This window comes from Spea bombifrons, chromosome 13 (assembly GCF_027358695.1).
Source record: "Spea bombifrons isolate aSpeBom1 chromosome 13, aSpeBom1.2.pri, whole genome shotgun sequence".
Classification (NCBI taxonomy): domain Eukaryota; kingdom Metazoa; phylum Chordata; class Amphibia; order Anura; family Pelobatidae; genus Spea; species Spea bombifrons.
This window is the reverse complement of record NC_071099.1, coordinates 27,383,218-27,403,455: the sequence shown is the minus strand read 5'-3', so window position 1 is coordinate 27,403,455 and position 20,238 is coordinate 27,383,218. Positions and strand designations below refer to the sequence as shown.

The window sequence follows — 20,238 nt, the reverse complement described above, 5'->3', positions numbered from 1 at the left end:
CTTCAGTTCTGGAATGAAACAAAAGAGCAACCTTGTGATTCATTGTTGTCTAGCTGATGCCCCTCTTGTCAGATGTGTCCCTCCAGGGCTTACCCGAGGCCCCAGCTTTATATCATTAATATAATGGTGTGTGTGATCCTGAAGCTCGGGGCTTGGTTCTGAGTCTCAGGGTTTTTACCCCAATCCCAGGGTCTCAGAGTGAACGAGCAGATTCTTACAGTCTGATTGTATTCTGATTTATAAATATACCCAAACACCCCAATTAATGTTTTTTTTTAGGTATTTGATTATATATTTAGAATATTTCCAAAGTCATAGTTAAAAAAAAACTGGCATTAGAACCATTTGGTTGCTACCTTAGCAAGTCACTGCAATAGAATACGTGTGATGATCTTTGGAAGGGTTAATATTTGAAAAGTGTCCAGATCAGCTAGTTGAGAAGATCCAGGTTTAATAATATTCCAGGTTTAATAATATTCCTTTAATACAATAGTCCAAACATACAATAAACCAATGGATCTAAGCAGTTGGGTCCATGCGCACATCTTTCCACCCACACTGAGAAGGACCATCTTTTGCATTTGATAATTTGATGTTTTCTGGGAGACCAGTATATAAACGATATGTATAAACTATGTGGGATCTGCATTGCCATACGGTATAGAAGCAGGGGGATAAATGAATCAAATATCATCAAGTCCTTTGTTGTCAATGCTTGGGAAACACTGATAGACGGCTCCGGAGTATAATAAGGATTATGTCTAGACAGTAGGGCCAGAAGAAATCCCAGGAGTTGGTCTCCATGGCTCCTGCGATCCCGCTGCTGGTGTCTTAATGTTTGTGCTAAGACAAAATCAAACGTCCTCCTAAAATTCCCATTATATTGCCCAGCCCTGTAAACAGAGCCGTGGACTTCACAACACAAAAGGTCATCTCTGGTCAGATAGGGATGCAGCACGAAAGGAACCCAATCAAGGTCAGGAGCGGTGGCAAGAAGCAGAGATAAAGCGTGGGCTAGAAAGTGAGTCATTGTTAAGACTGACATCAGATGGGAGAAGAATCCAAAAGAAAGGTTGATGTTCGCTTGGCAACTCAAATATTAAAATAATAGCCCTAGCAGAGCACAGGAGATATTTCTGGAGCTTTTACATAGAACTACGAGAACATCTCTGTCTGGAATTGGGTGGATGAAAGTGTTTGTCCATCACAATATCCAGAGCTCTGGAGAGATGCTGCAGGCTAGACCAAGAATTTCGAATTCTTGTTACAATGTAGTCAAATAATTTCTGCTTTAATCACAAGCACAAACATTAGCGATTTGCTGTGAAAACATCACTCAATTAGTTACATTTGTTTGAAATCTGATTCGGAAAACATTTTTACTACAATTCAAGCTTCAAGATATACAAACAATCTTTATTCTTGATACTTTCATTTAACACTGCACTGTTTAGTATGATTGGAATCAGAATGGCTACAAATCCAGCCTTTTCCTTAGAGGTCCCAATGGAAGTCCACGTGGATCTAAAGGAGAACCTAGGCTTAGGTATAAATTTGGGAAAGGTTATACCTTTATTGGTTTACTGAAGTAAAATAGATGGCAAGCTTTTGAGATTATCTAGGTCAGTTTTCAGGCATATTATACCCTGAATCTCAGGTTTAAGGGCATATTCTCGGGGTCATACAGTTTGATGTGCTTCTGATTTAATAATAATACCTGATCATCCCAATTAGTGCTTTTCTCACTGTTTTTGGATTGAATATAGGACTTAATGCATAATATTTCCAAAGCTATGGTTTTCAGAAGGACTGTCATTGGAACCTTTAATAGAATTTGTATCATGGACCATTGAGTTGTCTCATGATAAACTTGGATTATAAACCTGAAGAAGGAACCCAGAAGCTTACATTATTTTATACTTCAGTTAGTAAATAAAGGTACCGTCTCTTTCTGGATCCGTAAAAGTGAACCTCCTTTAGCTTTGGAACTCACTCCTCGAGGAGCTGCTCCGAGCCCAGATTGACCCTTTCCTATATACCCATGAATGGCTAGTCCAGGTCTGCCCTATATACCCATGAACGGCTAGTCCAGGTCTGCCCTATATACCCATGGACGGCTAGTCCAGGTCTGCCCTGTGTACCCATGGACGGCTAGTCCAGGTCTGCCCTGTGTACCCATGGACGGCTAGTACAGGTCTGCCCTATATACCCATGGACGGCTAGTACAGGTCTGCCCTATATACCCATGGACGGCTAGTACAGGTCTGCCCTATATACCCATGGACGGCTAGTCCAGGTCTGCCCTATATACCCATGGACGGCTAGTCCAGGTCTGCCCTATATACCCATGGACGGCTAGTCCAGGTCTGGCCTATATACCCATGGACGGCTAGTCCAGGCTCACTCACTTTCTCTCACAAACACAGATTTCTGTTCTCGGCACCGATCACCAATATAGAAACAGAATGAAAAGTATAGATTTGTTTTGCAAAATATTTTTATTTCAAATATTTTTGGGAAAAAGAAGCAAAATGGCCGTTAGGGTGAAAATGCTTTTGTTTTTCCTCCCGAGTCTCTCTTATTTCCTTGCAGGCTGTGTTATTTTTTATTATGCGAGACAAGACTACGAAGGTCAGGCCGTGTTGTGTTATTATGTTTGTGACAAGTATGTGAAGGTCGCAGTGAGAGGAGGTGGGAGGTTATCCAGGTAATATTTCGGCTACCGTAGGAGGAGCTGGCTTGTTACTGTCAGCATTACCTGCCCCTGCCTTCCGTCCACCGGCTTACCGGTTCCTGCACTTACACCCCTAACCTCCCTGGAGAGTTTACCCTTTCCCTGCCAAAGACTTTTGCCACCTCTCCATATCCCAAGGAATGTGTGCACTCTGGATTCTGCAAGGTTACTAACTTCTTTAAGTTTTGGCATCGAAGGTGCTGCATTGCAGATAATTATGCATTCATGTTAAGGAAATAAGTGGAAACTAATCAATTTTCCCTTTTTTTCTCTACAGCCCCCAAGTTCAGTCCTGTGGAGTGCGGGAGCTGTAAGTACCAAGTGCAATAACGATTATTATTACTCCTTATTTATGAAGAAGTAACATATTCCATAGTGTATTATATTACTGACAGGTATACCATACACATAAGTGATGATACTACAAGGAAGACCCTGTTCCAAAGAGCTTACAGTCTAGGCAGTTTATCAGCTCTATAAGTTTTGATTAAGTTTCAAATACATAACTCCCAAGTGCCAATATTATTATTATTATTAATTGGTTAGCAGTACTATTGTAAGCCATTCCAAACTGTTCTATTTCCCAGTGATATAAATATGTGTGTACTTGCATTAAATGTTTATGGGGGGGTTATGTAAATGACATAGTATAGTGATTTACCTAAATGTTACTAAATAATTGTAACCCTGGTCCCTTGCTTATCCATTCTAATATATATAATATAGTAATACCAATATTACTATTATTTATTGTTTTTTATAGCGCCATCATATTCCACAGCATTGTACAATGGGTAGCTATCCCATCTCTCAATCTGTATGAACCCTCCCTACAAACCAAAGGTGTTTTTAGGCATTCTCAACTCTGTTCTTTATTGGGGACTCTCAGGGTTTGACGTGGAGTCTCAGGGTTTTAACCCAATCTCAGGGTCTCAGGGTGAAGGGGCAGATTCTCAGGGTGACAGAGTCTAAAGCTGGCTCCTTCCTATTCTACCACGCGGTGCCTTTGCTACCAGTATGTTATGGTTGATCTCCCTTACTTGAATGCAGGTGACTCAATTAAGTGTATTTTTAGATAATGACAAGTCAAGGTTTGGCGAGTCACTACACAGAATCTCCATGATGGGCTATTAAAGGGTTAATATTTTAAGAATCGCAGAGTTAGCTGGTTTCGAAAGTTCCCAGGTATGGTTATTGGGAATTAGCGGCTGAGAGCACTTCCTGTATGAGGCGCTCCCGATGCCATTACTGGGTGTCCCTGTACACAGCCGACCCCCCCCCCGCTGGCAATTAGGAGGCCCCATAGGGCCAGTCATTAAGCCTTCGGTATATGCGGCATTTGTGATAAAGCACTCCAGTGTTTTAGAGCAGTTAATTGAGATGCGTGATATTATTTTCCATTAGTATAATTATGGCATCACTTTAACTGTTTTGAAGTATTTCATCTACTGTTATTATGTATCACGGGGAAAAAAACCCGGCCCTGCCACTAATGTACAGACTATAATGTCCCCATTCTTTCGGAATTTTCCTCTTTGACTCGACCTTTCCTCTAAAATGAGAATGCCTACATGTATTGATTGTTTTAATCTGACTAGTATTTACTTTGTTGAGCTGTCGTCAACGTAAAAACATGAATGAAGGTGTTTTCTGAATGTTAGCCCTGTGAGCTGGTGTTGGCTTGAAAAATGTGAGCGAAAGCCGAGTTGACTCAAACTTTCCAGCTTTTTGGTCCCTGCAGGCATCCATACAGACACTTGGACTTTGCTTAGGACAGGGCTCAACAAATCTCAGCAATCCCCCAGGCTCCAGGTTGCCATGGAGACTAGGAATTGCCCCCTGGCATGTAGTGTTTCACCTACTGGCCATGTTGACCTACTCTATACAGAAGTATATGTTGAGTAGTCGGCTCTGTTGCTTTCTATGAGCTCATGGTGGGAGCTCGGAGGTCCAGGCGCCTGCATTTTGTGGCCGGCCTCTGCATGCGCAGGGAATTTGTCTGGTCCTGCCTTATGATAAAGATAAATCCAGTTCAGCTCATACAGGGCACCACGAGTCAAGCCTGGGGTTGTGCCATGTACCGGCCTGTTTGCCTACCTCTAATAGAAATTCAACTGGCTTATATTAAATGCAGTTAGAAGTACACAGACTCATTAGACCATAATAAGTTATGTAGTTGTGATGTCAGTACTACAGTAGACTGTATAGTTGTGATGTCAGTGCTACAGTAGACTGTATAGTTGTAATGTTAGTACTACAACATGCCGTGTAGTTGTGATGTTGAAACAAATATGTAATAAAGTTGTAATTGTTCAGCAGTGGTGATGGAATGAAGCCATCATAACCCTTTAACTGTACTGTGATCATACCTGGTAACCTCCTAGGGCTGACTGACTGGGCTCCTCCTGTACTGCTTCTTATAGGAGGCAGAAGGGGGTGTGGCAGAAGGGGTCAGGACAGGCCATACATGGGGGTGGGGCTGGCCCTCGTTAGTGTTTAAAGGGAAATGAGCAGAACCTGGGTGTGGAATGAGCATGGTGAAGCGCCAATCCCCGCCCAGTGATTGAAGACACTCAGAGCCTCGGAGAAATAGTTTTTCACCCTGAGACTCCAGGTAAAACCGGGTAAATTTCCAGCTCCGACTATCAGGGTTAAGACATTTATCCTTCAGAATAAGTCACATGTGGGGATGATGTAATATTATAATACACTGATTGCAAATATATGTGCCCGCGTTTAAAGGAGAAATATTGTGTACCATGATACCATGATTTCCTTTGCATTAGTTCACATATGTTTGTCATGGTTTTTTTTTGTGCATTTATTTATGTGCAGCCACGCCTAGAAAATGATACGGTGCAAGGGATCCACTGTGACCCCTTGGGAGACATACCTGCGTCAAGCAGTTACACGGTTTGACAGCTCAGCCGCAAGACGTTGTACAGTAACCCTTACCTGTAGAGTCCTTCTGTGCCCGAGGCGACAAGCGTGTTTGGAACAGACTTAAAGTCTTCACACAATCTCACTAATCCCCGGGGTGTTACTCAGGACTGAAATAGTTAAATTAGGGGCTGTCCATAAAATGTAAGGATGTACAGTCACCATAACAATGACATACCGCCATAAAAGAGCTGACCCCCCCGAGGCTCTTAAAATATTAACCCTTTGCTAGCCCATTGGGAAGAGTCTATGTAGTGGCTCGGCAAACATGTTGCCCAAACAGCTGTTATACCGGTCCTTATAGAAACCTTGACTTGTTATTATTTAAAGATACACTTAATTAAGCCACCTGCATTCAAGCAGGGATATCAACCATGAAATACTGGAAGCAAACGGGCTGTGTGACTCTGACAGTTTGCCCCTTCACCCTAAGACCCTGATATTGGGGCAAACAATCTGAGATTCAGGGTCAAACCCTGAGAGTCCCCAGCGCTAAACATTTTCGGAGGACACTTGCTTTAAGGGTTGTGGATAGAGGTTGTGCTCACATAGCTGTTTAGGAAAGTGTGCAGAATTTATTTCTTTCATCATCACCCTGCTGGCACCCATCTTAACGTGATATGGGTGCGCAGTCCCATCGCGGCGGTTTATTGGAAGCGTGTCCTTGGGCAATTAATAGCTGGAGATGACATGTGTGAAAGTTCTCCGGAACAGGTAGTTGTCTGGTGATAACCGTGTGTGGCAAAGACAACAACAACTGCAGCTCACGCTCATGACTCCACCTGGCAGAACCAGTTGGGTGACATTGCAGAGCGGCCCTGCGATTTCTGGATGGCAGCACGGGAGATGCGGGCACTGCGTGGGTAGATTACAAGGTATTGGCTTGGGCTCATAGCAAAGGACACGCAGTTATTGTAAAGAGAAAGGAGTGGGGGAGGGGTTACATAGAGCAATGGGAGGAGTTATAGGAAAAGATTATAGTTATTGGGAGGGGCTATATGAAGGAGTAGGAGGGGGTATATGAGCAATAGGAGGAGATATTGGGAGGGTTTGCACACTTTAAATAAAAACTATTCTGTTAATAAACCTGTTATTCACATGTTTAACATGAATTCAGCATAAATATGTACATAAAGGAATCTCAAGAGGATATATTCTTAACATATGGGACCATTCACTAAAATTGAGCAACAATATTAGCGTACCTCCAAACATTTAGTGGCCTATGAGGCACACTTGGGTTAGTATGTGTGCGTGAGTGTGTGTGATTCGTGGTGCAGCCAGGGGACAGGGGGGTATAAAAATATTGATGAGACTTTGTGACCTAGAAAAGTGGGGCATCAGGGTAGGAAAATGGGGACAGAGGGACCGGGGTCCCAAAGATGGGCACCGGGGAAGCATTTTTTAGGCAAATAGGTAGGTGCAATCTGTTTATTAACCAGGGACCTGCTGATGTTCAGGGACATTAGGGGTAACTGCCTATTTGGAACGAATTTGGCAATGTTTGTAACATGTGTGTGTATGAGACAGGCTGGTTTATTGATATCGCTTGTGTCAGGGGAGTCTTTGACTGTTTGCTATGTGTTTTAAGATGCCGTGTTACTGGACCATTTGGCTCGACTTGCCTCCCTAGCTGAAATTTGCCAGCTTGCCCTGTTTTTATAACCTTTCCATTATGTGTTGGCGACCAGGGCTTGTGATGCATCTCCATCTCTCCAAAGAGAAGCTGCGCCATTAACACAAAGACATTTTATTCCATTGAGCCATCTAGACATTTGGTGAGGGCAACCATCAAAAGAGGAGTCCCCATTGTTGTTTCTCATCTTTTTCTTTAATATTAAAAATATAACCATTTACATTCTGGAATGTTGGCCATTGCATTGATTCACTGTAATTCTGTCCCAGTTATTAGCTTGCTTTATTTCCAAGGACGCTGGGTGGACTGTATTTTTTCCTGTAATGTGACATTAATTGGATGTGGATTAGCTCCAAGAAAGTGCGTTACATAGTAACCCCTGCTACTCATCTCTCCAGTTCAAAGATAGGTCAGAAGAATAATCAATGTCAGATAATCTAGAGGTGGGTCACATATTTTAGAATTGTCTCCTTATAGCCCTCACTATACCCCTCCTTGCCTTTACATGCACAGGTATAATGTATTAATATGATGTAATAATACAAATAATAATTATTATTATTATATTTCTAGATTGTAGACTCATTTGAGCAGAGCCCTTGCTACCTTTTGTTTGAGTTCAAATTGTTATGTGATGATCTACAATTTTCAATACCATCATTTAAATGTGTTAGCTCATTCGTTAATTTATCATCTGTTATCTAATTCCGTTATGATTGTGATCGCATTCCGTATCTTCCAGCTGTGATCCAGCTGTGGTTTTCTTCTCTCTCATCCAGCTGTGATCTGTTGTTCCGTATTTCCCTGCCCTGATCTAGCTGTGATCTCTCATTCCCCTTTTTCTCCAGCCGTGATATAAATGCTAGATCTCCCAGCCACCATTCAGCTGTGAATCCATTCCGTGTCTCCAGCTGTGATCTTTTTCCACGTGGTCCGGCCATGGTCTCATTCTATGTCCGCCAGCTGACATCTTCTAGCTCAACATGAGTTTCAGTTGTGATTTCATTCTGCGTTCATGCATGGCTTCCATCTGAAATGTATAGCGATAGAATGATGTAGAGAGAGAGATCACAAGAATGAAAGGCAGAGGCAGGAGTTTGACAAAATAATAATAGAGGAGAATGAAGAGATACAGTGGGTGATTACCAGTTAGAGGCTGAGTTATTTGGCCTCAGGTCCATCATGCTCTTGCTGCAGTATCTATTAATTAGTTCTGGTAAGAGGGGGTCTTCTCCATTTACACCCCCCAGCCTGCTATGCGGAGGCTTTGTGTAGGTGGATAAATGGTTTTGGTGCAAGGCAGGGGCTAAGAGATAAAAAGACACCCTCACACGCGGTGCGGAATTGCTGTGTGGTACAGGTAGACCTCAAAACTGCTGGTCGGAAAGCAATGCCGGATTTCCCCCTAATCTACAGTATCTACAAAATATAAAGAGCGGCTCGGACAATGCTGGATTTATTGTATTGTAAAAGAAATCAGGACAGGCCGATGCAGTATTCTGACAGCACTCTATCAGGACAGGATCACACAGCGCTGGGTTTGTATTAATGTACAGAGACCCCCGACTGCAGGTTATCAGGACCGGCTCAGACAGTGCTGGGTTTGTATCTAATGTACAGGGACCCCCAGACTGCAGATTATCAGGACCGGCTCAGACAGTGCTGGGTTTATATTCAGTGTTGGTTGTTCTTCTACCCGGAACTCAGCAATCTGTGTGTGTTCTTGTCTCTTCGCCACTTGTCCAGACTGACAAGCCACAATGACGACCGAGATGGGATCAGAAACTGAGCTCACGCCTGGTCCAGAGGGGCCCTCCCAGGATGGAGTATCCAATCCAGCTCTCCACCCGCAAGATACCGCTAACAGCCCTGCAAATAATGTGGAAAGACCGGCCAGCGAGAATGCAAGGCGACCCGTAGAGGTGAGTAAAATTTCAGACCAAAGCAGCATCACCTATTACATCACTTATTAATTACATCATCAGAAAGCCGTTATATAAACGGCATGCAGTAGTCTTATGTTATAGACCCATATTCTCGTTCACAGAACCATTACCAGTAATCATGAAATCTATGCTTTTTAAAAAAAATGAATATTTTGTTCCTCCACATAAAAATTATAAAGAGAAATAAACCCCATTTTTAGTTCTCTGTTAAAGTATAACTAAATAATACTTTCCGTCCCTGTTTCAAAATTGGTAGCACCCTTCCCTTGTAGACCATTGGAAAAATGGAATTTCTTGTTTTTTTCCTTTTAATTCTTTTTGGGGTAACCCGCAGGCTGAAGAGAGAATGGACGGAGCACAGGACAGAACAACACCCACTCATGCACAGAGATCACCCCAAAAAACTCCCAGGAAACCTAAGAGTGCCCTTTGCAAAGTGACCCTGCTGGATTCCTCATTCTACGAGTGCGAGGTGGAGGTGAGACTTGCCCTACGTGGATAACCCAGGCCATGGGGGGCTACAAGATGCAATTGGCTACTTGCCTTCCTACAGAAGTCTTTGTAGTTAAACACTGAGTCACAAATTCATTGGTGTCAACTTCTGCTGCATTGAAGTATGGTAGCAGTCAGGAGTGTGACAAGCCCCCGAGAATGGTTGTTTCTTTTCTCTGTTACAGAAGCACGCCCGGGGGCAAGTGCTGTTTGATACTGTGTGTGGACACCTCAACCTGCTGGAGAAGGATTATTTTGGTCTGACGTTCTGTGACTCTGACAGTCAAAAGGTAATCATATCACCACTGGCCGTGTGTTTACATTATAATCTTCCTATGGAACCTTTAGGAACTTGGCCACATCGGGGGGTGAATACGAGCTTGTATCAGGATATGCCCTCTGACACAGGTGTTTGAACTGGTATTAGGGTCCAGATTTCTGAGCTATGAATGAGATAGAATCAGGATCCCATCAGTGGTGTCTCCTGCCAATATCCGGATCAGTTCCCAAAAGGGGTTGACCACTGTCAGGATTCCTGATTCATCTCCTTACTAACCTTGCTCCTCTTGTGTCGTAGAACTGGCTGGATCCCTCCAAGGAAATAAAAAAACAAATCAGAAGTAAGTTTGCGAGTCTTGCTGTGACCCACGTTATTTTTTCTCCATATTCTCTGCATTGTGTTTCAATGCTAGGTGTTACACCTTCACAGAAGACTTGGCATGGTCATCATTCTCTATTCCCTGCCTAACCCAGACCCTCTCTGTCTTAATTTGTATCCTGATACTTTCATTCCTCCCCCACTATCTGTTCTTTTTTTACCATCCCACTCATAACACTGCTTCTGATCTTCTCTGCCACCCACTCCTCTCTCTCCGCTATCTTCCCCCTCTCCCCGTCCTCCTTCGCCTACCGCTGTTCTCTCTCCGCAGGTGGTCCCTGGACATTTGGCTTCACAGTAAAGTTTTATCCTCCAGATCCCGCACAGCTGACGGAAGATATTACAAGGTATGCTGCGTGCGTTAAGCAGAACCAGTTAAATAAATACATGTACCACATGTCCTTAATTATTTCCCAGTTACCAGGTAGCCGTGTATGCCCTAGCCACATCTGTATTCATATAGCCAGTCCTTTAGAGCAGCGCTTGGGATGTCAGCTGCACAGAGCCATAACCTTCCTATGAAATACCACCGATAACTGATCCCACCTGTTCTCCTGCAGGTATTACCTGTGCCTACAGCTACGCGCCGACATCATCAGCGGCCGTCTCCCCTGCTCCTTTGTCACCCATGCACTGCTCGGGTCGTACACTGTACAGGCTGAGCTCGGGGACTTTGACAGCGAGGAACATCATGGGAACTACGTGAGCGAATTACGCTTTTCCCCGAACCAAACGCGAGAGCTGGAAGAGAGGGTGATGGAGCTGCACAAAACCTACAGGTGAGGAATCAGGAAAGGTTGCGTGACGCTGCGTGGAAAGGTAGCTGAGCCCCAAAGTCCTGTGCGGCCACCCAACGTATTGACGTATCATTACAGTCTATTTATAATACCGGATCCAACGTCAGATCTGTTCCTGTGGGAGATTTTGGAGCGTTGTTATTTAAATGGGGAGCTTCCAGGGGGTTGAGTATTTTTAGGTGACTTCGCTATTCAATATGGTGGGCTAAATGTGGAAGGGCCGGGGTGGTCCGTAATGCATCGTTAAATCAGCGCGGTGCATTCAAGAGATCTTACCATATTAACCCTGCGTTCGGCAGGACCATTTAGAAACTCACTGGTGTTGGCCGTTCATAATCCACATTGTATACACCTCCTTGCACCGCTCCGTGCATGGCCATGACTAAACGTTCAATGTACAATAATTCATCATTCATTTACTTTTCTATCGCACCAACGTACAGTATGCATTTCCAACTCAGCCCATCTTGCTGTGGAAATGCCCAGGACCTCCCTATTTAGTGAATAAGCCCCTAACAGCGCTAATTCCATTGTTCTGTTTCAGGAATCTGATCTTGGAGCAATATATTTATTTGTGTGTTTGTAGTGCAGTATTGGTCCACAAGCTTATGGCAAAATGTTCCATCTCTTTCTACGCTCGTTACATAACGTTTTTTTTCATTCGCTTCTCAAAATGGGTTTTGTACCCAGCCTCTGCCAGGACGTTTAAATGGGGACAGCAATTGTTGGCAATCATCTAATTAGCATGCAGCTTGTAAATGTCTCACATTTTCATTTTAATTTGAAACACCAAGGGATCTACAGACACTGTTTATACGCATCAGATATCTCCGCGCTCATCATCGGAACCCCCCGAGGGCGCTGGAAGATGTGGAATTTTGTCGTTTTTTTCTCCCCATGTGGAGGATTTCAGCCCAATCTGCCTTTTTTTCTGAAAGCTCCATAATAGCGCACAGGAGGTGTTTGTACACGCAGGAGTGATTCTTTAATTATGTACAGTACCGTTTAAAAGTTTGGGGTCACTGAGCTGTTTCCATGGAAAATAAGGACATTTCTAGCTGTAATATAAAAAAAAAAAAAGGGTTTTCTAACAATCAATTAGCCTTTTAAACTTAAACTTGGATCAGGATGATGGGAGATTCAAGGACCTATCTGTGTCCCCTATTACGAGAAGAAGCTGACACCATTCTTGGTGCCTGGGATGAAAACAGCAGGACATTTTCTTAGTTGCTATGGAGATGTGTTATATTTTTAATAGCTGTACTTAATTAATTATGACAGCATTATGCATCTCTCTAACCTGTCTGTGCCTATCGAATCTGCAAACAAAAAAATAATCTGTTTTTTCTCCTTGTTCCACAATAGTCTACTGTGTAAATATTTAATTATAGTTTCTAAAGAACGGATAAAGTCAAATCAGCATAAAGTATAAAAATATGACGGCTTTTCAATAATAACACGAGTGGATCTGTCGATGGGCGATGGATCCTCATAATCAAAGTTGGCCTAAACCTGATGTTTAGTGGTTTTATCCGTTTTAACCGTTGAGTGCCACTGACCCACAATGGGTTACCATCCCCTCAATACAATCATATATACAATCATTTGCATTGTTTGTAAATATCTTGGTGTGTAGATTTTAAATGAAAAAGCCACCTTCTCTCTGACATTGAGCTCATTGTCTGGTGATGTAGCCAAGGACGAAGGTTTCAGAAGTAATCATACGAACAGTATGACGCAGAGACAGTCAAACATAAAAGGCTAGGGACCGCAGTACAAACCGTCTCGCTGCTGTGCTGTGTTTACCAAAGACTTGCAGGTTAGGGAATAAATTCCCTGAATTCATTTCAATAATGAGCAGGAATAATTTACATCTGAAGGCAATAACGGAGTCGGGTACAATGAATCTCACGGCCGAGACAGTCAACCTAGTTACACTCTGTTCATGGAGGAGTTCTCTGTTCTTCGCTAGACATCATATAAAAAGCTTTAACAAAATATGCTAAGATCTGTCATAGAAGGCATTGTGTTAGATACTTAAGAGGGGAATGGCGTTGAAGACCACGTTCACAGGAATCCCGGGTTTGGCTGGAAGACATCAGCAGAAAGTTGACTCTGCACCAAGAAGGTCACCATGGATATCACATTGGTGCTCAAGTGTCTAAGCTCCCAACCGGGAGTATATAAATTAACATAAGTAATAGTTACTTTGAATGGACAAGACCTCATCGAAAACTCACGGGCACTCTTATGGCTTTTCCTATATGGTCATCAACATCAGGATTCGTGTGGTCCTTCAGCATCACGGTTCTATGCACATATGTAAAAAATTATAAAATGTTATAGTATGTTCCTAATCAAAACTCTGACTGCGTTCCTCGTGTGTTCTTCAAACATTAATATCACCCTGGAGGAATATCTCAATTCTTCTACTGTCACTGCATCAAAGTAATGAAGTCACAGCAACATAAATCACAAAATTGTATTGAAATAACAGATAAATTAAGCCTCCCAGCAGGCAACGGCAGGGTAGACATTTGGAAGGAGATCAAATCATCCCAGACAGTTTATATAATTATTCCAACTCCATTTTTGCAATTTATTGCCGAAGAAAACACAGTTCAAAGAAATAACTATAAATACGGTAGGATGGTGGTGAACACATATCATCTTATTGAGGATAAAAATGATACAGAACAGATTTCTCTTATCATGTTGATGGTGAAATACGATTCTCCGCTCCCCAGGGTGCAACAGAATTGGCACCATTCTTCCAGCTGTGCTAATGACAATGGAAACAGAGAGTATAGCCCCACCAGAGAGGATCTAGGTAGTGGAAAAAATAACCAAAAAGGTCTGATCCAACAGAGGATGAAAGGATGCAGTGATGCGTGGAGATTTCCCAAGCAGTCTTCAAGGACCATCCGCCGTCCTGGGTTGGGTTGCATTCCAAAGGAGATAAAGCAGGACCATAAGTGGTCTGTTTTTGTCTTAGTGAATGGATTTGACGTATAATCTTTCTTTCTTTGTCTAACAGGGGAATGACGCCAGCTGAAGCAGAGATACATTTTCTAGAAAATGCCAAGAAGTTGTCAATGTATGGAGTGGATCTACACCACGCCAAGGTATGGCCGGGAGAGATGGACCTCTTGATATCCACTCCTCCACTATGTCTGCTGCTCTTTTTATGCTGTATCTAAGGATTTGTCCACTTTCACCCAGTCATTAACTTATTCTAAAGCTCCCCTGGCTTTTTAAGTTCACAAGTTCAGTTCATCATTAAACTCCTGTTGTCTTGTTTGCCCACTTACCTCTGTAGGCTGTTCTGACTCCCAATTCTCCCACAGGACTCTGAAGGCATTGATATAATGCTGGGCGTCTGTGCCAACGGACTACTGATCTACAGAGACCGACTGAGGATAAACCGCTTTGCCTGGCCAAAGATCCTAAAAATTTCCTACAAAAGGAGCAATTTCTACATCAAGATTCGGCCGGGGGAGGTGAGGATGGAGATAGACCAGGGAGAGTATAATGGATTGGAAGGAAAGGATTGTTCATATGATGAGTTTTTCTGTCTGTATATTATACTGTAAGTGCATCACATTCTCCTGTTTTCTAGTACGAGCAGTTCGAGAGCACTATTGGGTTTAAATTACCCAATCACCGAGCTGCGAAACGACTGTGGAAGGTCTGCATAGAACATCATACCTTCTTCAGGTGGGTACAGCTGGCTTTATGACTCCAACACCTATCTCAATCACTTCTTTTAAGGTGGCTACATATTCAGTATAATAACACCATTCAGAACGTTATTATTGCATTGACAGAACCAGTGTAATTATCTACGGGCCAAGCTGGTGGTACAGAGATTGAAGTCCGTGTGTACAGTCAGTAGAAGAATAGCTTAGAGAACCTTTTATGTTCTTGGAGAACTCTTGAGACGAATGGTGTCACAGAGCTCTCAGCTTGCTTATAGCCGATAAATACTTGAGTAGATGGAAAATGCTGGTATCAACTATGTGAATAAAGAATGATGTCTGGTTTGGCAGAGATTCATTTTATTCCTTTACTGTATTTTCAACAGGCTTGTGTCCCCAGAGCCGGCCCCGAAGGGCTTTTTGGTGATGGGCTCCAAATTCCGTTACAGTGGGCGCACACAGGCACAAACTCAGCAAGCAAGTGCCCTGATAGATCGGCCGGCTCCCAACTTCAAACGCTCCTCGAGCAAACGGTACTCTCTGTCCCAGAGCGCCGAAGGAGGTATGCAAGGGAGGTTAGTTATATGGGGCAGTCTTACAACAAGGGCCGGCCAAAGGGACATGGTATAGGGAAGAGTATGTGGAGGCCAATGGTATTTATTTAGCCTTTTACTGGTATGAGCACAGATGCCACTTCTGACTAGATAGCGCCACATGTGAGATATACGAACCCTCTGGCTGGATCATTTCTTTAGTCTTTCTGTGGTTTGATTATCGCAGTATATGGATAATTTGGATAACTCGGTTAACGTATCAGATGTTTCATGCCTCCACTTGTCTCATTGTTTTGACCCTTTAGGATTTTCACAACAAGCCACTTTTAATGAGAATCACGAATCCTCGCCTGAGAAAAGCAATGAGATTTCTCAGGGAGAGAAGGAAGGAGAAGAAGAAGAGGTGACCACACCGACCAAAATCAAGGAGCTGAAGGTGAGCGAGCTAGTGGTTATTGGTGGATGTTCATTACAATAGACAGTGCTCTTATTTGCGCATGGACTGTATATATGTGCATGTGTACATTTTGTGTTTGTGTCTATGTGTGAATCGCCCGCACGCTTTTCTTTGGGTTGTGCCAGAACCCCTAGGGATTCAGTTTGAGAAAACACATAAGCGCACACACGGACACACACGTGTTATATGTATCTCGGTGTGATTATGTTTGTTTGTGAATGCACATGCTTTTTACATGTTTCCTGTGTCTATACACGTATGTGCTTATGTGTCTGTACAGCCACTCACATGATAATGCATGTATCCAATTTATGGCACAATGGGGCTACAGGTATGAAAAGTGATTCTGGTGCAAAGTTTGAAGCATGATGTTATCACCATAGCAATAAGCCAATGTTCCTGCTGGTTGCTATGGTAATAAGACCAATGCACTAGAATGGCACTTTCTATACATAATCCTCATAGTCTTTGTATACATTTGTCTTTATATAGGTATCATATATGAGTATGTCCATGTGTATATCCATTTGCATGTCTAGGGACCAGCTAAGAAGGCTCATACATGTGGCTCAGACTCCAGAACCTTGGCTGGTGCGGGTTTGATTTTTAGTGGCATTTGAGGACTGGAATTGTCTGCTCCAATGTCCTTGTGTCCGTGGGAGCACCCTAGTGCAATCCCAGTCCCATGGTGCTACTAACAAGCCATAATTTAAGGATATCCCTACATAAGTGCAACTGGGTCAATCTAAATGTCTGATGCACTGATTGCCACCTATGTGATTACATAGCAGCTCTTGCAATTACCGTTGCCCACTCTGTAGTCTATGTAATGATTTTTTTCCCTGCTTGCCTCGAATAGCCTATGTATGTATGTGTATCTCTGCAGTGTTTTTGTTTCGATATGTGCATCCCTTTGTGTACAGCGGTGTTTTGTGCTGCATTTTCTCCCTCTCACTCGCTTGCTTCTGTTTCTTACTTATCGCTACCAGTCGGAGCAAGAGGGCACTCCCCGGCACAAGGAGGTACCCACCAACTTAACCCAAAATCCATTTATCTTTCCAGCTCCCATTCACCTATCCCAGAATCCCTGTATTTAACCCCACACCTGACTTCTTACCCAAATACCCACAAATGTAACCCAGTGCTTACCACAAAACCATTTACCCGTCCTATGTACTCTCCTATATCCTGCCTGTTTTTCTCCTCCTACCTCCAAATAATGACCCATCTGCCATTACATACTCGTTTACCCATCACACAATCCAGCTAATAATCTAATCAACCCAGTAGTCTTTCCCTGTTCATAAATTCAGCGTATTATTCAGCAATATACCAAGTACCGTACAACAGAAATTTTTAAACATTTACCCTCTTCAGACTATATGCGGATCTCTTAAAGCCCAAACCAACCCTTCCCAGTTCTATGTCACCACCTCATGTTCTGACCTCATAAGGGAACACGGTGCCTTACACAAGGCTGGTCGCTCTGGATCCACCGCACTGGTGGGTGGGTTGTCACATCATTGGGGATAATGGACTCTCGGATGCCCTGGTTCAAGATGTTCCTGTACAACATAAAACATTCTCTATAATGTTACTGCCGAGTCTGTGACATCGATGTGACCCTGTTCTGCATGGTAGACCTCAACCAGCGGATTCTCCTGGTTTACGATACGAGCAACAATTGGATACAAACCTCAGCTAGGCATTTCTTAATGTCACATTGATGTTGTGAAATTAGAAAACTGATATTTATATATATTGTAATCAGAAAGCTGTGTAAATACAGAGCTCGTAGTGTTCCACTCAGGTCTATCCCAACCTATATAGGCTTTATACAATCTATTTCCTTTAGGTGATGGATTCAACATTTACGGCTAATGCTATCTTCAATTTTGATACATTAGACTCAATACTAGCGTTAAATACCTAATATCCACAGCCAGTATCCCATCATCTGCCACTATCTACTAGACACACAACTCCCACAACTCCCAGCTAAGCACTGTGCATACCTAACAGACATTTTACATACAATATCTAGAAATAGGTCTTCTACTTTTTAGCCCGTTAACAGAAGGAGAATGTCTTATTATGCTTTACTACTTAGAGCTAAACGAATCCATACGGCACTAACTCAGCTTTAAATGTCTTTCTTAGTTCCTGGACAAGTCAGAAGATGTTCTGTTGAAACATCAGGCCAGTATTAATGAGCTGAAGAGAACTCTGAAACAGCCGAACAGCAAGCTGGTCCACAGGGAACGTGGAAGGGAGAAGCGGCTCCCCTCTTCGCCTACCTCCTCGTCCCCCAAACCAGAGGTCAGTGGATGTACTTGGCATGTGCGAGCCAAAGATTAGCCGTGTCTCTATACACCCAAGGTTTATATGTGTAAACCGAGTTACAGAGATGGAAGAAATACCTTCGAGATACTAATCCAAAGGATAGGCATGTGACACATCGGTTGGTAGGTGCTATTACTTCAAAGTAGGGTGGAGTAATGGGATAACAATAGCAATCGAAAAGGATAATGGAAACAGCAATATGATGGGGTGGAAGAAATGACACGGAACAATCAGTTCTTTCAGAACTACAGTAGGTGGAAACCCTCCCATGACTCCATCTATTTCTCATGCCCCATGTATGCGTCACCCTTTATTTTATGATGCGTGTGAATTATGAACAATGTTACAATCATTTGCTGCGGGGTAGAGGGACTCTGGTGTGCTGTGAACCTGTAGAATTGTGGCATAAGTCCCAGAATAAGTCTAGACAAGGCTGGTGTGCATCATATGCTGCCTGTTCTTCTACGGACGAGGGAGGTTGACATGTCATGTGTATATATATATATATATATATATATATGGCACAGTGTACCTTTTATTATATTAGTAGACTTCCTTACACCTCTTCTTCCCGTCTTCTTTTCCGTCCTCCCTTCCTTATCTTTAACCCCAGCAGGATACAGAAGACGCAGCAAGAGGAGAAGAACACGAGACCGATGCAACCAATGCCCAGGATTCAGAAGTTTTCACTCAGAAAAGTTTGGCTTCTTCTCCTGAGGTACCTATCCTTGTCTTTACACCCTTTCCCTATCCTGCTTATAAATGTCAAGAAATTCCAGAACAAATCCGTCACAGCTCAGTAAATACAATCACCGTAGAATAAAGGTCTAAAGACCAAATCCTTGGACACTTCATGTACCATGTGACACAACGGAAGGGAATGGAGTCTGGAGAGACAGAATTAACTGGACCCTAAGGATATAATCTACACTACATCTGGTGCAATATATAGGGCCTATTTATATAACCACATTGAAATCATTTTCTGTTTTTTACTTATTCAGATATCCGGAGAGCCGTTGTAGATAGTTTGCTATTTAATTTGGTTTCGTAGCTGGATGCCAATGTGTTATGTAGATACTTCTTTCTGAGTAATACAGTAAACACTCTTCTGGTAATGATTTTGATAAAGTTAAAGGCTTAACAGCCAACAACAAAATCCCCATGAAAAGGGAGAGGAGAGTAAGGACAGGAATTGTTGCAGAGGAGACAACATGGCCATGCCTGGGGGTCTCCAGGGGCCAGACCTCCTGAAAAGGAGTGGGGAGCAGGCCGAGCTGGGTTGGCGATAGGGAAGATCCAAATGCCACTCTGAATTCCAACCGAAACATCAAATGATGTCCCAGGGGCCATGCAGTCAACTGTGACCCTCAAAGCTCTTGGATATGATCCAATGCACATGGCCAGTTCTAACTTTCCAAGACGCGATGCCTGGTTGTTTCCACAAATCCAGCACACCTGTCCGTCTCTTAAATGGACATTCCATGAGCTCCCTGGCACATGTGGCTGCCCATGTCTCCTGTGTTCCAACGGCCCTTTATCACTCCCATCACTCCTGTGTTCCAATGGCCCTTTATCACTCCCATCACTCCTGTGTTCCAATGGCACGTTGTGCTTGCTGATCCAAGTTTAAGCTTCAAAGGCTAATTGATGGTTAGAAAATACTTTTGTAATTATGTTACAGCTAGAAAACAGCTATGCGACCCCAAACTTGTGAATGGTGGTATATATATGTTTGTAACAAAACTGAATGTAAATTAATTGAGAGTTAGTGGTTTAAAGTCCATATGTTGCAAATCATGATCAGTTAACCATATAAAGGGACAAAACATTTATCTTGAAAGGGTAAACCGTTATACTATCCTTATAGGGTATGTTAACATTATTAACATTATTATGTCTAAATGTTTCTAGACTATTTTTTCGTCTGTAGAATGTACGTGTGAAAATGTATCTATTTAGACACTTAATGTGCACCCCATT

At 42.8% G+C, this 20,238-nt stretch overlaps 1 protein-coding gene across 11 annotated transcripts in view; it reads left to right on the top strand.

The window, feature by feature from the left end:
• Positions 1 to 20,238, top strand: part of EPB41L1 (erythrocyte membrane protein band 4.1 like 1) — a 38,463-nt gene that overhangs the window by 9,142 nt on the left and 9,083 nt on the right. For 4 of the 11 annotated variants that reach the window (XM_053453877.1, XM_053453880.1, XM_053453882.1 and 1 more), the window contains exons 2-16: positions 3,012 to 3,044; positions 9,057 to 9,232; positions 9,591 to 9,734; positions 9,934 to 10,038; positions 10,326 to 10,368; positions 10,678 to 10,753; positions 10,967 to 11,185; positions 14,241 to 14,328; positions 14,551 to 14,703; positions 14,823 to 14,920; positions 15,288 to 15,463; positions 15,761 to 15,891; positions 16,902 to 16,934; positions 18,073 to 18,231; positions 18,872 to 18,973. In XM_053453877.1, the coding sequence (XP_053309852.1) occupies positions 9,071 to 9,232; positions 9,591 to 9,734; positions 9,934 to 10,038; positions 10,326 to 10,368; positions 10,678 to 10,753; positions 10,967 to 11,185; positions 14,241 to 14,328; positions 14,551 to 14,703; positions 14,823 to 14,920; positions 15,288 to 15,463; positions 15,761 to 15,891; positions 16,902 to 16,934; positions 18,073 to 18,231; positions 18,872 to 18,973 (1,689 nt within the window). In that variant the 5' untranslated portion in view covers positions 3,012 to 3,044; positions 9,057 to 9,070. Of the gene's footprint in view, positions 1 to 2,814; positions 2,900 to 3,011; positions 3,045 to 9,056; positions 9,233 to 9,590; positions 9,735 to 9,933; positions 10,039 to 10,325; positions 10,369 to 10,677; positions 10,754 to 10,966; positions 11,186 to 14,240; positions 14,329 to 14,550; positions 14,704 to 14,822; positions 14,921 to 15,287; positions 15,464 to 15,760; positions 15,892 to 16,901; positions 16,935 to 18,072; positions 18,232 to 18,868; positions 18,974 to 20,238 lie in introns of those variants that run through there. The other 7 variants (XM_053453875.1, XM_053453879.1, XM_053453881.1 and 4 more) reach the window with 4 other exon arrangements.